Source organism: Babylonia areolata, chromosome 30 (assembly GCF_041734735.1).
Source record: "Babylonia areolata isolate BAREFJ2019XMU chromosome 30, ASM4173473v1, whole genome shotgun sequence".
NCBI classification, from domain to species: Eukaryota; Metazoa; Mollusca; class Gastropoda; order Neogastropoda; family Buccinidae; genus Babylonia; species Babylonia areolata.
Genome location: NC_134905.1, coordinates 24,171,375 through 24,188,874, shown reverse-complemented (window position 1 = coordinate 24,188,874; position 17,500 = coordinate 24,171,375). Strand labels below are relative to the sequence as shown.

General features: G+C 43.7%; 2 protein-coding genes across 6 annotated transcripts in view; one reads left to right on the top strand and one right to left on the bottom strand.

Moving 5' to 3' along the window:
- Window positions 1-3,711: 3,711 nt before the first annotated feature.
- Window positions 3,712-14,601, top strand: LOC143275331 (ileal sodium/bile acid cotransporter-like). Its single transcript, XM_076579354.1, has 5 exons — window positions 3,712-4,647; window positions 6,546-6,720; window positions 8,765-8,937; window positions 11,583-11,710; window positions 12,514-14,601. The coding sequence occupies exons 1-5, from the start codon at window positions 3,865-3,867 to the stop codon at window positions 12,872-12,874; spliced, it is 1,620 nt and encodes a 539-aa protein (XP_076435469.1). The 5' UTR covers window positions 3,712-3,864; the 3' UTR covers window positions 12,875-14,601.
- Window positions 14,602-17,062: 2,461 nt separating this feature from the next.
- LOC143275429 (uncharacterized) overlaps window positions 17,063-17,500 on the bottom strand; it is an 11,965-nt gene continuing 11,527 nt past the window's right edge. For all 5 annotated transcript variants that reach the window (XM_076579514.1, XM_076579515.1, XM_076579517.1 and 2 more), the window contains one exon: window positions 17,063-17,500. This exon is cut by the window's right edge and continues 107 nt beyond it. In XM_076579514.1, the coding sequence (XP_076435629.1) occupies window positions 17,371-17,500 (130 nt within the window). In that variant the 3' untranslated portion in view covers window positions 17,063-17,370.

Below are 17,500 nucleotides of genomic sequence, written 5' to 3'. Positions count from 1 at the left end.
AAATATAATCAAAATCTTTGGCAATTGCGATCAAAACGCGGTCAAAACATCACCTGGTGCGGTCTTTTGATTGATCATGTTAAAAGCCTTGCTCTCTCTCTCCCTCCCTCTCTCCCTCTCGCTTCTCTCTCTCCCCCTCTCTCCCCCTCTCTCTCTCCTCTCCCTCTCTCTCACAGGGCCTTTTTTCGTTGTTAGTTTTGTTTGGTTTGGCTCAGTGATTGATAGTTCGTTGTTTTGTTGTTGATGTTGATGTTCTCAGTTCAACACAGTCCACGGAGCACTTACAAACTTTTTAGTGCTCCGTGTGCCTTCATCATTGGCCAAAGAATGGGGATGTTATCTTTCATTTTTCACTTTTTTTGTTGTTTTTTGCCCATTCGTAAAGAAAAAAGATGCACATGTGCAAAAAAAAAGGAAAAAAAAGGGAGTCTATGTAATAACCTTATGATTATTTCATTGTGTGTTCGTTCTTTAGTTACCTCTTTCCATACGAACGGCGAAAGAGACGTTAGCAGCGTTTCACCCCAATTACCACCATCAAAATATTACAAGCGAAAGGCTCTTATACTGAAGACGTGAATGTTGACAAAGAATACCACAATTCTGACGACGGAAGCTAAAGGTTGGGTCATTCAGACACCCACTGGACATCCGATGGATCTGTGTAGAAGAGAAGAGAGGACTGGCCGTACTGAGTGCGTTAACGTCTTTTCACTTTAAGTGATATTAGAGGGAAAGGGAAAAAAAATCGAGGGATGGAAAAGAAATTACTGTATTCGTGTGCGATTGTGTGTGTGTGTGTGTGTGTGTGTGTGTGTGTGTGTATGAGGGGGTGGGGAGCGTGGTGGGGGGGGGGGGGGGATGGGTATAGGTGTGGATGTCCGATAATGAAAATGACTGATTAAAAGAAAACAAAAAAACAATACATCTTTGTAATGAAAAACTAACAATTTTTTTTTTTAGAGGAACAGAACATGGTCTTTCTATGGGTTTTTTTATTATTATTTTTATTTTTTTATTGTATTGTACTATTGTATTGTATAACTTTTTTTTGTCACAACAGATTTCTCTGTGTGAAATTCGCGCTGCTCTTCCCAAGGAGAGCGCGTCGCTACACTGAGAGTGCCACCTGTTCTTTTTAAAAAATTTTCCTGCCTGCATTTTGTTTTTATTGAAGCGGATTTTTCTACAAAATTTTCCCAGGGACAACCCTTTTGTTGCCATGGGTTCTTTTACGTGCGCTGTGCATACTGCACAAGGGACCTCGGGTTTATCGTCTCATCCGAATGACTGTTCATATTGTTTAGTTTATCTGACTGCTGGTTTTGGTTTCAATGATCACTCAGCCCATAAAGGAGCCCCTTTCGGTCGGCTGTGATATCAGCAACATGGTTTTATTTGTCATCGTTCGGGTACTCAGGCACGTCTTCGTTCATACACGCACGTAGTACATTCATGCACGCACGCACAGATACACACACACACACACAGTGAGACAACATACACACGCACAAATACGCAATATACAAAACCACAAAAACAAAACAAACAAAAACAAAAACCAAAAAAACAAAAACATGCGCGCGTGCGGAAGCGCATGCGCAGACGAAAAATTATGCGTGTCCATGTTCATCACCAATACTGTTCTGACTTTCCTACAGGAAAAACTCTGCAGGTATGAAGTTAAATCAGGCGAGTTGGATTTAACCCATAACCAGCCACAGTACATCAACAGCTGTGAACACAGCTGATCGAACGTCTTGGCCAGGGAACCCAGTTTCACCCTGACTGTCAAGTGAATCGGACAGTACCCGGCCAAGCAGAAAGCGGGTGACCTGGTAGGTAATTGTAAAGACCTCCATTCAAACCCGTTTAGATATAGACAGAAAATTTCACTTCTCATTCCTCTTAGCCATGTTCACGTGCATAATAATAATAATACTAATAATGGTATTTATATAGCGCTGAATCTTGTGCAGAGACAAATCTAAGCGCTTTCGCAGCAGTCATTCACACGCATGCATAACTCTAAAACTGTAGAAACTAAAGACAAGGAAGAGGCAGGCAAGGGAGGCTATTTTGGGAAGAGGTGGGTTTTAAGGCCAGACTTGAAAGAGCTGAGTGTGGAGACTTGAAGCGAAAGAGGAAGTTCATTCCAATTGCAAGGTCCAGAGACAGAAAGAACGGCGGCCAACAGTCGAGTGTTTGAATCTGGGTATGCGTAAACAGAGTGGATCCGAAATATTTATATACAAAAAACCCCACTATATTTGAAAAATTCACACATTCACTCACGCACTCATACTAACTATGGTTTAAGGGCAACAACACCTAACACACTGCACAACACATAACGGGAATACTCATGTACTTCACGTCCGTTTCACTCCAGTCTTCGGTCCAGAACACAGGCTGCTCTCAGCGCCTTCTCCACAGCTTGGCTGCCCTCGACAGTGGCGTCATCAGCGGTTACTGCTGCTGCTGCTGCGGCTGCTAGGTCTTGGCCCAGCGCCAACCCACAAGCTCTTGGAATCAAAATATAAATACTTTGTTCATCTTTGATAATGTACGTGTTTATGCTCGTCTCTGTATCGTCTTGTCTTGTCCGTTAGTCCCGTCAGTCACATGTGTGTGAGTGGGTGTGTGTGCGTGCCCTGTACAATTTCACTAACTTTCCTAGGTTCAGTCACACATCATCCTCACCATTGATTTACCAGTTATATATTCATAATTCCTTACCTATCGTCTTCGTAATAGCGTAATCTTTTAGCCTATTTCTGTCTTTCGAATCAAATACGTTTTCTAAGCAAGTGCTAGTAATTACATATTACAAATTTATATTCCATTATTCCAGCGTTGCGAAGAATCAAACCAAATCAAATCAAATTATGGTGCTTAGAGCCTCGCCGACCACTAAGGCCATCTCAAGGCTATCGCCACGTTAAGTGTTAAGAAGAAAGTCTCAGTGAAAATCATTCCAATAATGATACAAAGATTAGGCAAAATCAAGTGTTAGCAAAACAATATTCTTTTCTCCCTGCCACAGCAGCAATGACATTATGAACACTTTGACAAAAAGGAACCTTACTGCCAAGTTTAGAAACAGTATGATAACATGATAACATTGAGGGGTTTTTTAAAGACCAAAAAGCAAAACTACTATCAAATGCACATACAAATACACTTATCCATTACGCTATAACAATGAATTAAAATAAACACCAGAAATATTCCAAGTTGGTTTTTTTCCACTCTCACCTGAGCACTAGGGTCTCAGAGCCAAAGTTCTCTGCAGCTGTAAGCCGAACGGCCGGACAGGTTCGATGACAAACAAGTTGTGCCAGAGAGCACTTATCTACCTGAGCTCTCACCTGAACAACAACAAAAAAATGTTCACACGAGCGCCCCATGATTCTCGTGCAACCACATACACACACACACATATATATGTATATCAATATATATATATATAAAATGTTGTGCCACACGAAAAAAACACGTCTCCTTCGATGTGATAACTCATCACAGTGAATTAAGGGTACAGAGGGCTTCTGACATTGCCATTTGCTTCCTAACAGAACAGTCTGATACACTGTTCCGGATTCTTGCTCAACCGCCGCCACCTCCACCACGATGAAGTTTCTTCGTGTTGTGTTAGTTTCGGCAGTTCTGCAAAGTTGTGTGTTAGTTTTCAGAGTGTCTTGTCACAGAGCTAGAAGAGACAATACCTTACACGAGAACAGAACCCAACTGCCACCATTCTCCCAGACTCAGGGTTACGATGTGAACGTCAACGAGGTTCTAAGGGATCCCCAGAGAGCTGATAATCCCCCGCGGAACGAAAATTCGAACGTAGCCACAAACATGACGGCTGAACAACTCACCCTCTACAACAACCAGACAGACAAGATCATAGACATCGGCATCAACACCACAACCGAAGGACTCGCTTTTCCGGTCCCTCCAGGCGTCGTGGTCATGGCCATGGACAGCGAGCGTGTGTTTGAAGGCAACTACACACTTCGATGCCCCAACAAGCACGCTCACTACGTCCTTGAAGCTTCTCTTGATCAAATATACCATCAGAGGACCGCTGTCCTTACTTCCCCCGTGTCAGTGAACATCTCATGTCAGCAGGGCAGCCAGCTTCTGGGTGAAAACGCAGAAAACTCTGCCGCTGAAGGCAAAGTTGGTGGTGGACCTGTTGTTTTCGGTACGTTTCACGTGCACATATCTACCGAGCTGATAGGGAAGGCCGTTTTGCTCTTCTACCTTGGGACGCTGCATGACGGAGAAATGTCCCACCCATCAAACCTGTCAAAGTCAGCACATGAACCGTCTTCTGAGTCCATCAAAAGCTCTGAACCTGTCTCAAATTCGCTCTCAAACGACGGTGTCACTGAACCTTCGTCACCACCGTCATCGTCATCGTCATCGCCTTCTGTACTCGTTCATCGAACCGTGCTGCTCGTGCTGAGGAAGCAGCGCCTCCTTGACGTCATCTTTCGCATCAGCTCTTACGTCATCGTGGTGGCAGTGACGGCGTCGATGGGATGCACGACAGACATGAAGGTGGTGAAGGAGGTGCTAAGAAGACCCCTCGCCCCTGCCATCGGGTTCTGCTGTCAGTACGTCTGTATGCCTCTGGTGAGTTTATTGTCCTTAAGTGAGTCCATGTCCGTGAGTCCTTGTCCTTGGTGAGTCCTTGTCCTTGGTGAGTCCATGTCCTTAAGTGTGTCCATGTCCTTAAGTGTGTCCATGTCCTTGGTGAGCCCTTGTCCTTGATGAGTATTTGGTGTGTCCATGTCCTTGGTGAGTCCATGTCCTTGGTTGAGTCTTTGGTGAGTCCATGCCCGTAGTGAGTCCATGTTCGTGAGTATATGTCCTTGGTGAGTCTTTGTGTCCATGTCCTTGGTGAGTCCAAGTCCGTGAGTCCATGTCCTTGGTGAGTCCAGGTCCGTGAGTCTATGTCATTGGCGAAGCCATGTCCTTGGTGAGTCTTTCGTGAGCCCATGTCCTTAGTTAGTCCATGTCATTGCTGAGTCTTTGGTGAGTCCATGTCCTTGGTGAGTTCATGACCCTAAGTCTATGTCCTCGGTGAGTCCACGTTCGTGAGTCTATGTCCTCGGTGAGTCCACGTTCGTGAGTCTATGTCCTTGGCGAGTCCATGTCCTTGGCGACTCCAAGTCATTAGTGAGTCTATGTCCTTGGTGAGTCCATGTCCTTTGTGAGTCCATGACCTTGGTGAGTCCATGTCCTTGGTGAGTCCATGACCTTAGTGTCTATGTCCTTGGCGACTCCAAGTCATTAGTGAGTCTATGTCCTTGGTGAGTGAGTCCATGACCTTGGTGAGTCCATGTCCTTGGTGAGTCCAATGAAAAGGTGGCAAAATGTTTAATAGTACACGTAATCTGGAATTACAGTCTTCGTGGGGGTCTTGGTCCGATTCCAGCTCTCGTCATTTCTCCCAAGCTTGACTTAAAAAAAAATCCAAACTGAGCGTTTAGTGATGAGACGATAAACCGCGGTCCCGTGTGCAGCACGTACTTTGCGCGCTGAAAAGAGCCCATGGCAACAAAAATGTTGTCTTTCGGCAAAATTCTGCAGCGGAGGGGGAGGAAGGGGGTAGGGGGTTGGGGGGGAGAGTGGTGGGGTAGGGGACCGGGGGGTGGGAGTGGGAGGGGGGGCGCCAGCGGAAACAGCCCAAGACAGACAGCAAAGATTTTTGGTGGGGGCTGTGTGTGTGCCACTGGAACCAGAGAGGATTAACCATCGACCAGCTAACGAATGAATCATTGTGTCAATCTAAGGAATGAACCCACCAATCTCTCTCTATATATATCTATATATTGGATGGTCATAGTCAAAAACGACTATCTAGATAGATAGATAGAAACATATCTATATCTATCTATCTAGAGAGATAGATATGTTTCTATCTATATACATAGACAGATGTAAAACGAACCAATTAGTCTGTCAGTCTAGTGAATCTAATCAACCATAGTTAATCTCTCTCTCTCTCTCTCTCTCTCTCTCTCGATATATATATATATATATATATATATATATATATATATATATATATAAATCATTCAGTCTGTCAGTCTAAGCAATGAATCCACCAACCGACAGGGCGCAACAGCCAAGTGGTCAAAGCGTTGGACTTTCAGTCTGAGGGTCTCGGGTTCGAATTTCGGTAACAGCGCCTGGTGGGTAAAGGGTGGAAATTTTTCCGATCCCCCAGGTCAACATATGTGCAGACCTGCTTGTGCCTGAAACCACTTCGTGTGTATATGCGAGCAGAAGATCAAATACGCATGTTAAAGATCCTGTAATCCATGTCAGCGTTCGGTGGGTTATGAAAACAAGAACATACCCAGGATGAACACCTTCGAAAACGGAGTATGACTGCCTATATGGCGGGGTAAAAACGGTCATACACGTTAAAGCCCACTCATGTACATACGAGTGAACGTGGGAGTTGCAGCCCACGAACGAAGCAGAAGAAGAATCCATCCATCAATCAATCAATCCATTTTCAGATCGCCTATGGGGTGGCCCGCAGCGTGAACGTGGCAAACGCTCCTGTCTCCTTCGGGATTTTTGCCTGTGGGTTGTGTCCTGGGGGTGGAATTTCTAACATGTACACCTACCTTCTGGGCGGAGACATCTCCCTGTCAATCACTCTCACCGTCATCAGTACCATGGCTTCGCTGGGTGAGTGCTTGGGGGTAAGTGGCGGGGGTAGCGGGTTTTTCTCGATGTTGTTGTTGATGTCGTTGTGCTGCTAACTGATCTTTCTAGTTATATTAAAGTTAGCTAGTTATGTGTTAAATAGTCCAGTCGTTTGTTTGTTGTAGGTCCCCACATCATCCTCTTTACAAATAATAATCTATAGAAGTATTGCATACAGTATTTGATTACTGATCAATTTTCTGTCCTAATCCACCCCCGTCCCCCTCACACACACACCCTCTCCAATATTGTTTTTTTTTTCTCCAATCACTGACACACACCCTATCCATTTTACATTTTGTGCTCTATCTTTTCCTCTCTCTCTCTCTCTCTCTCTCTCTCTCTCTCTCTCTGTCTGTCTGTCTGTCTGTCTGTCTCTCTCTCTCTCTCTTAGTCCTCCCCCCACCCCCACTTTACCTCAGCCACCCACTTTTCAGTTGAATAATTCTTCCCCTGTCATTAATTTTCAGATATAATGATTTCTAAGTTATAAAGTAATAACAGTGATAATAATAATTATCATCATCATATTCTTCATCATGATATCATTTATTCTCAGTCTAGTATCATCATCTCAGATGATTAATGACCAAACGATCTGATCTTGCTTCCTGAATCAGTGGCATTTCCTCATCTTTCTTTCTGTTTTTCTGTCTCTATTCTTTTTTTCCCTTCCTTCCTTCCTTTCTTTCATGCTTGTGCACGCAGTACAGCTGATTATCACGCAGTGTCACCAGGTATTGTTAAGGAGGAATATCACTCGTTTCCGTTGACCAACAGAGAAATTTGTGTCCCGAGGCGCCGGAACTTTTCAATAAGCAAATAAAAAGCTACAATTACTGGGGACTTACAGTTACTAACATGCGATGTATCTTCCCTCTTTCCCTCCAATATCCATATGTGATATTCTCTGTGTACATGTATGATAGAAAAAAATAATAATGTCCTGCAAACCGGAAATTCAATTCCAGTTGACATAAATTTTTTTTTTTAAAAAAAAAAAAAAATCCTGCGATACTTTACATCCACTGATACTGAAGATACCTATCCTTATCCCTTCAACATCTGTGAATTGAAACAGCCTGTGAACAGGTGTGTGTCATGGAGAAAGCATGCCCATGACTACATAAATTTCCCACAAGCGATAAGATGCTGCGGGACTGACCTTCAAGATACATATCTTTCTCTTCGCTTTTCCATATCTGATTTATCGTATTCTGTGTCCAGCATGATAAAAAAAAAAGAAGAAAAAAAAGAGAAAAAGCGTGTCCTTGGATACTGGAAATTCCTATCCACTGATGAAATAGTGCGGGACTTTTTTTCAGCTAAGTTTTTTTTTTTAAGCGTGTCCTTGGATGCTGGAAATTCTATTCACTAAAGAAATTGTTCGGGACTGGTTGTTTTTTTTTTCCACTGATGCTCAAGATACCTATCCTATTCTTCCCATAGCTTCAACAATCAGCACTCAAGAAGCATATCCTTTTCAAACCCATATCTATGTTTTACATTGCTGTGGTTGTGACTCATTCTACGAGTTGTCTTCAACATGCGGTTGTGAGGAGGAAGGCGGCAGAATGGCTAAGACACTCAGCTGTCAATACAGAGAGTCCGTGAGGGTGTGGGTTCGAATCCCGCCCTCGCCCTTTCTCCCAAGTTTGACTGGAAAATGAAACTGAGCGTCTAGTTTTTCGGATGAGACGATAAACCGAGGTCCCGTGTGCAGCACACACTAAGCGTACTAAAAAAGAACCCATGGCAATGAGAATGTTGTCCTCTGTCAAAATTATGTGAAAAGAAATCCACTCTGATAGGTACACAAATATATATGCATGCACTCAAAGCCTGACAAGCGCATTGGGTTATGGCGCTGTTAGGCATCTGCCTAGTAGATGTGGTGTAGCGTACATGGATTTGTCCGAACGCATTGACGTCTCCTTGAGAAAGTAAAACTGAAAACTGGAACTGTGACTCATTCTACGATTTGTCTTCAATACGGGTGATGTAAGTTTTGTCTGGGTGTGTGCAGGTATGATGCCCTTTTGGCTGTTCACACTGGGGAGTACCTTAGAGTCGGGCAGTGGCAAAATCAGCATCCCCTACCTGAAGATCGTGGAAACGCTGGCGACTATCATTCTGCCGCTGTTTCTGGGGCTGTTCATCCAATACCGCTTACCGCGGGTGGCGGTAGTTATAATAAAGGTGTGGCGGGGTTGGGTGCACTGTTCTAAGAATAGGTGGATAGCGCATTCCTTCTTTGAGCCCCTTTGGTAACTGAAGCCAGCGGAAGTGTTCAATCAGCCATTTTGCCACTCGTGTCAGTTCAGCGCGAAGCGGTAACTTCAATTATAGCCGAGCGCTGAGCTGGCTACGATAACTGCTTTACGGCAAGTTTTCATTTCCTCGCGTTGTTAGTCAAGCTGACATTCATGTGTGTGCCTCCACAGCAAGTTTGCGTTACGTGTCACTGTACTGTTTTCCTGTAATAACTCTGATAAATGAACCATTGGCAGATATCAATCAAGACACAACATTTGGCATGTCGTGGTGGCAAGCATAACACGATTTCATCGAAGATACACGGTTACAGTTCAGAAACTACCACCAGTTAGCAGAGGACATATCGACGGACTGACAGCCGGATACGAGTGTCAGTATGGCGTCCAGTTGGCTTCAGCTTTCCTGGCCAATGAGTTATCCATTTATTTTTAGATTAGTGGGTTGGGTGAGTGTGTGTGGGATTGGTGGGAGGAAGGGTGGGGATGATGTTCGAGCGTATAGCTGGGAGATGAGGTGAGGGTGGTATGTGTTAAGCGGGTAGTGACGTGTGTGCATGAGTGGGGTGTGCGGGGTGGGGGCGAGGGAGGAGGTGGTGGTGTGGTGTGTGCGCGTACGCATATAATGTTTGTGACTATCTGTGTGATTTTTGTTTTTTTTGTTCTTTCTCTTTCAGTGTGTCTGTGTTCGTGTGAAGGTGCATCCCGCATCACTCTTTCTTCATATCTCTCTCTGTACCTCCCTGTTTTACGAGCACCTTCTCCCACTTTTCGTTTCCTCTTTTAATCTTTCTTCTACCCTCGCTCTGTCTGTCTGTCTGTCTGTCTGTCTGTCTCCCAGTGTTTCTCTTCTTTGTTTCCCTCTCTCTCCTTCCCTCTCCTTTCTCATTCTCCCTCCTCTCTATCTTTATCTCCCTCCTCTGTCTCTCTCCTTCCCTCCGCTTTCCCTCTCTCTCATCTCTCCCTTCCCTCTCCTCTCTCTCTATCCCCTCCCTCTCCTCTCTCTCTCTCTCCTCTGTCTTCGTCTGTCTTTCCGTCCTCTCTCTCCTCCCCCCTCTCATTCTCTCCCGTATCTCTCCTCTCTATCTTTACCTCTCTCTCCATTCCCTCTCCTCTCTCTCTCTCCTCTCTCCCTTCCATCTCCTCTCTCTCTCTCCATTCCCTCTCCTCTCTCTCTCCATTCTCTCTCCTCTCTCTCTCTCCTCTCTCTCTCTCCATTCTCTCTCCTCTCTCTCTCTCCTCTCTCCCTTCCATCTCCTCTCTCTCTCTCCATTCTCTCTCCTCTCTCTCTCTCCATTCTCTCTCCTCTCTCTCTCTCCATTCTCTCTCTCCATTCTCTCTCCTCTCTCTCTCTCTCCATTCTCTCTCCTCTCTCTCTCCTCTCTCTCCATTCTCTCTCCTCTCTCTCTCCATTCTCTCTCCTCTCTCTCTCTCCTCTCTCTCTCTCCATTCTCTCTCCTCTCTCTCTCCATTCTCTCTCCTCTCTCTCTCTCTCCATTCCCTCTCCTCTCTCTCTCCCCTCTGTCTCTCATCTCTCTCTATCCCCTCTCTCTCTCTCCTCCCCCCTCTCTCTCCCGTATCTCTCCTCTCTATCTTTACCTCTCTCTTTCCATCCTCTTTCCTTGCCCCCTCTCTCCCCCCCTCTTTATCTCTATCTTTACCTATCTCTCTCTCTCTCCATCCTGTCTCCCCCCTCCTCTCTCTCTCTCCCTCCCTCATGTGTGAATGTGATTTCATGTCGATGTATTTTCTCATATTCCTTTTCATACCATGCTCACTCCATTGTTTGGGCAAATGGCCTGACAATTAAACTGTCCTGTGTCTCTACTGCCCCCTCCCCCTCTCTCTCTCTCCCCCATCTCTCTCCTTCTCTCTCTCTCTCTCTCTCATCGCCGTGTGACGCTATGCCTGTCCAGATACTGAAGATAGTGTACTTGGTGACCATTCTCTACATCCTCTCTGCTTCCCCCCCTCTCTCCCTCCTTCTCCCATCTCTCTATCTTAACCCCCCCCCCCGGCTCTCTCTCCTTCCCTCCCATTTCACTCCTCCCCCCCTCTCTCTCTCTCTGTGTCTCATCACCGCCTCCCTCTCCTTCCCTCCCCTTTCTCTCCCTTCCCCCCTCTCTCTCTGTCTCATCACCGTACGATGCTATGTCTGTCCAGATACTGAAGATAGTGTACTTGATGACTATTCTCCACATACTCTCCCCTTCCCTCTCTCCCCCTCTCCCTCCTCTCTATCTTTACCCCTCTCCCCCCCCCCCCGGCTCTCTCTCCTTCCCTCCCATTTCACACCCCCCCCCTCTCTCTCTGTCTCATCACCGCCTCCCTCTCCTTCTCTCCCCTTTCTCTCCCTCCCCACCTCTCTGTCTCATCGCCGTGTGATGTTATGCCTGTCCAGATACTGACGCCAGTGTACTTGGTGACCATTCTCTACATGCTGTCCGCTTCCCTCTTTCTCTCTCCCTCCTCTCTATCTTTACCCCCACCTCTCTCTCTCTCCTTCCCTCCCCTTTCTCTCCCCCCCCCCTCTCTCTCTATCTCATCACCGTATGATGCTATGCCTGACAGGCACTGAAGCCAGTGTACTTGGTGACCATTCTCTACATGCTGGTCATGGGTGTGTACTCCAACCTGTACATCTTCCGCCTGTTTGATCTCGCCATCGTTCTGGCGGGCTGCCTGCTGCCCTATTTGGGGTACGTTTATTTCCAGTCATTCTTCTTCTTCGTTCGAGAGCTGCAACTCCCACGTTCACTCGTATGTACACAGATGGGCTTTTGCGTATACGACCGTTTTCACCCCCACCATGTAGGCAGCCATACTCCGTTTTCGGGGGGTTAGCTCCCCCCTTTTTTTCTTAAAAAAAAAAAAAAAAAAATTGATGTTTCAGTTTTTCAGTTTTATTTTCTCAAGGAGGCATCACAGCTTTCGGACAAATCCATATACGCTACATCACGTCCACTAGGCAGATGCCTGACCAGCAGCATAACCCAACTTGCTTTGTCAGGCTCCGAGCGGATTTTTTCTACAGAACGTTGCCAGTGGACAACACTCTAGTTGCCTTGGGTTCTTTTTCAGTGCGCCAAAAGCGTGCTACACACGGGACCTCGGTTTATTCGTGCTCATCCTAAAGACTAGACAATCAGTTTGATTTTCCAGTCAAACTTCGGAGAAAGGGCGAGAGCGGGATTCGAACTATTGATGAGGAATGAGGATGATAAATTACGTTACGATTAAGCCCACTCTACTATCTTATGATATCATAGGATATTACGTCATACCTAGTGAGGCCGCCCTTTTTTTTCTTTTTTCTTTTCTTTCTTTTTTCCTTTTTTTTTCCTTCTTTTCTTTTCTTTTTTTCTTTTTAAGATATAAATGAGAATAAGGATGTTAAATTATGTTACATTTACGACAGTTCTTATATCTTATGACATCGTGGAATATGACGTCATGTTATGATGATGCAAATGACTTGATATGACGTCACATGACCTTACAGCTACGTGGTGGGAGGCGTCATCTCATTCGCCCTCCGACTGCCGTGGCTCAGGGTCAAGACGATCGCCTTGGAAACGGGCATCCAGAACACCGCCATCGCCTTCCTCATCGTCATCTTCTCCCTTCCTGCCCCCGAGGGGGAGTTGGCGGCGGTGGCGCCCCCAGCTTCCGGTATCATGGCGACAATTCCGCCTCTGGTTCTTTCCCTTTTTTATGGCCTCTTCAAGAAGTACAGGGCCAAAGGAAGGGAGGCCACCGCAAAAGAATGTCAGGAGATGGAGAAAAAGGAGGTTGAGGAGAAGGAAGAAGAGGAGAAGGAGGAGGAGAAGGAGCAGATGATGATGTTGGAGAAGCCTGTGTAGGGAGTGAATTGCGTACACCCTGCTCGCTTTTCCTCTCACCGTTATTTGTAACATTGAAATCATGACATTGTAGGAGGCATTAAACGCAGTAAAAAGCATGAAAAATAGGGAAAGCCCATGAACAGCGGGAATGAATAATTGAGGAATCAGCACTGTCAAATGCCTGTAAAAATTTGGGATTTTTTTGTTTTGTTTTGTTGGTCTGTTTGTTTTAAAACAAACTTGAATGGAAGGATAGTTTTAATACAACAAAGATGAAATGGTTTCAAATTAAAATTAATAAATTTATTATCGTGTTCTTGTAACAAACTCTATGCTAATGGTCATGGGAGTGGTCTCAAATACCAAGTGTAATGTTTGTCAAGAAAATGGGACACAATCCAACATTATCTATGGGAATGTGATGATGTAGAGGGAAAATATGGACATAATTTGTGAGCTATTTAAAAGAAAAGCGTTTAAATTGTGATAGACTTGCTGTTAAACATGCATTCGTATTTTTTTTGGAGATAACAACAAAACACAAACTGATGGATGCTATTCACAAATTTTATTGGTAGCTAAATACTTTGTGTACTAACGTAGAATCAATAAAGCAAATCCAATGCCGCAAATGTTCACAAAAGACCTTAAACAAGCATACGAAGTCAACAGATATGTTTTTTTCATAATTATGAAATCAAACAGGTTTGTTCAGAAGTGGGCAACATTGGTATGTCTTGACTAAGCTTTGGAATGAAATCGATGTGTTGTTGATGAATATTCATTGTTCTGCCAGTGTTCTTTTGGTGTTGATTGGTGGATGTTCAAAACAGTATTCCATTTTCATTTCCTACTGTATACTGTATTTCATTATCATTATTATTATTATCATTATTATTAATTTATTATTATTTTTTTATATTATTATTATTTATTTATTTTGTGATTTTTTTTTTTTTTTTTTTTTTTTTTTTTTTTTTTTGTACGCCAAAAGTTGACTTCATCAAGTTTTTGCGCCTTATACATATTATTATCAGTAGTAGAGTTCTTTTTCTTTAATGTATTTATCTATTATTATTATTATTATTATTTTATTTTATTTTATTTTTATTTATTTTTTCTTTTCTTTCCTTTTCTTTTTTTTCTCAAGGCCTGACTAAGCGCGTTGGGTTACGCTGCTCAGGGTCAGGCATCTGCTTGGCAGATGTGGTGTAGCGTATATGGATTTGTCCGAACGCAGTGACGCGCCTCCTTGAGCTACTGAAACTGAAAACTGTATAAAATGTATCAGATTCTGTCAGTCTTTGTCTAAGTAAAGATGATGTTGGAAGAAAAACCGGGGGCGAACATGTGGATCTTTCTTTTCTTTCTGAAGAGGCGTCGGTGGTGAAACGGTTAGCATGGTTGCCTTCCAAGCAGTTGGTCCGGGTTCAATCCCTGGTCGACGAACTTCTTTAGGAGGACGGTGGCAGAATGGTTCAGACCCTCAGCTCCCAATGTAGAGAGTCCGTGAGGGTGTGGGTTCGAATCCCGCTGTCGCCCTTTCTCCCAAGTTTGACTGGATTTTTTTTTTTTTTTTTTTAACTGAGCGTCTAGTCTTTTTGGATGAGACGATAAACCGAGGTCCCGTGTGCAGCATGCACTTGTCGCACTGAAAAAGAACCCATGGCAACGAGAGTGTTGTCCTCTAGTAAAATTATGCACCCAAAAAAACAAACACCCCCCGCACCCCCCACCCCCCACCCCCCCAAAAAACAACAACATTTTGATAAGTACACAAATATACAAGCACGCACTCTGTGTCTAAGCGCGTTGGGTTAAGCTGCGCTCAGGCGTCTGCCTAGCAGATGTGGTGTAGCGTATGTGGATTTGTCCGAACGCAGTGCCGCCTCCTTGAAAAAGTGAAACTGAAAGTGAAACTCCCAAGAGCCTGAGAAAGGTTGATTACAATGCACCAGACCAAAGGATTCATTGAAGGAAGGGCTGTTTGCTGTTAACAGCTGGTACTGCTTTCTATATATGATACTGTAATATATACTGGTACGAAGAGAGTGAGACTATACACTACACCAACACTACACCCATATTGACAACAACAACAACGACAATAATAATGATGGTCATTATCATGATTATCATTATCATTTGACCTTCTATATCTGTATATACACATGAACGAGGTTCGGGCAGTGTATTAGGTCTGCACATCTGTTGACCCGGGTGATCAGTTAAAAAAATATTTTAAAAAAGAAAAGAAAAAGATCATTATTATGATTATAATAGCAATGATGATGACAACAACAACAATAATAATAGTAGTAATAATGATGATGATGATGATAATAATAATAATAATGGTATCATTATCATTTGACCTCCTCTTTCTGTATATACACATGAACGGGGTTCAGGCACTGTAGCATGTCAGCACATCTGTTGACCCAGGTGATCAGTAAAAAAAAAAACAAGGCCTTCAAGACTCACTTGTGACTGAGAGTAAAACACACAAGCTTTTTATGTATTGAGTATAATTTCAAAATGTAATGTTTAAGATGAGAAAGATCAGTTTAAAGCAAATTAAGTCCCCTAGCATTAATTAGAGTAATTTCCCTTCTTTACTATCTGCACCAAAACATTTGCAAAATAAATAAAACTTCCATGCTTAGCAAAAGAAGTTCCTGTTTGAACAAAAAATGATAATAATGACTGCTTTTGTTGTTGGGTCAGAATATCAGATCAAAGTGCCAAGTTTAGAGAATACAAAAAATATAAATATAACAGTAAATTCAGTTTGCATATAATTAGGCTTCATTATTTTTTTTTGGTGCCCATCCCAGAGGTGCAATGTTGTTTTAAACAAGATGACTGGAAAGAACTGAATTTTTCCTATTTTTATGCCTAATTTGGTGTCAAATGACAAAGTATTTACAGAGAAAATGTTAAAGTTTACCACGGACACACACACACACACACACACACACACACACACAGACAACCGAACACCTGGTTAAAACATAGACTCACTTTGTTTACACAAGTGAGTCAAAAAGAAGAAAAAACAAAGAAAAAGATCATGATTATGATTATAATAACAATGACAACAACAATAATGATGATGATGATGATGGTAATGATGATGATAAGGATGATAATAATGATGATGATGATGATGATGATGATGATGATGATGGTGATAATAATAATAATAATAACAATAATAATGATGATGATGATGATGATGATGATGATGATGATGGTGATAATAATAATAATAATAACAATAATAATGATGATGATGATGATGATAATGATAATGATGATAATGATGATCATTATCATCATTATTATCATTATCATTTGACCTTCTCTTTCTGTATATACACATGAACGAGGTTCGGGTACTATAGCAGGTCTGCACATTTGTTGACCGGTGTAGCATCCCAGACTGTACCCCCCCCTCCCCGGAAACGTCCCCCGGGGGACAATTTGACCGCAGGAAATGTCCCTCGGGGATTTTCTCGCAGTTCATAATGTCCCCTGCAGACATTTTCAGCGGCCAAAATGTCCCCCTTCTTGCATTTTAGCCTCGTTCTGAAATGCCCCCCCCCCTGAAAATGTCCACCTCCGTCCCCCCCCCCCCGACCCACCTCCTCCCCCTTTTTGCCCTCTCTCTCCCTCTCTCTGTGTGCGTGTGTGCGTGCACACACACACATACACAAACACACACACACACATACATGCCAGCTGCTGCTACACGTGTTCACTAATCTGATCAGCAAATCTCAAAATATGATTTATGTTAAATACGTACATACCAAATATATTCGTGTGAAAGCTGTGAGCTCGATCCCATACCAGCCTCTGTCTGTTCTCACAGCTTCTCCCCACAGTCACCTTATCAACTCATCCCTTCTCACTGGAACGTTTCCATCCACTTCCAAATCTGCAATCGTCTGGCCTCTTCTGAAGAAACCTAACCCTGACGCAAACATTTTGAAGAAAAACTATCGACCAGTTTCTAATCTTCCATTCCTGTCCAAACTCCTTGAAAAAAGCTGTCCTGACGCAGCTCAACAACCACCTCTGTTTCAACAATCTCATCCACCCCTTTTATTCTGCCTGCCGTGCTGACAACAGCACCGAAACCATTCAAAACAATAATATTAATAACAACAACAACAATGATAGTAAAAAAAAAATAAACCCCCGAAAAAAAACAAAAAACAAAAACGCCACACAAAAAAAGCACCCACAAAAACCTCCCAAAAAGCCTATTTCCACCATTAACCCACCCACCACTGTTTGAAGCACTGATGCCGATGATCGAATCGAATCGAATTCAGGATCCTCAGATCGAAGAAGGAAGTTACAAGGCTGCAGTGTATATGTAACCACTGAGCGAGCGAGGAGACTGTTGCAGGCCGGGGAAGAGAGAGAGAGAGAGAGAGGAGGATGGGGGGTGGGGTGGGGGTTAAGTGAGGGTAGTGGGAGGGTGGCCGAGGGAGGGGGGTAGTCTAGAAAAGCTCCTTAGCGATGTGGAAGAGGATGTAGAGGAATTCCCGCTCCGGAAGCGGAACCTCCGCCATGATGTCCAGACTCGGAACGAAGAAATGGGGCACGCGCATGCGCCCCGAGATCATTTTC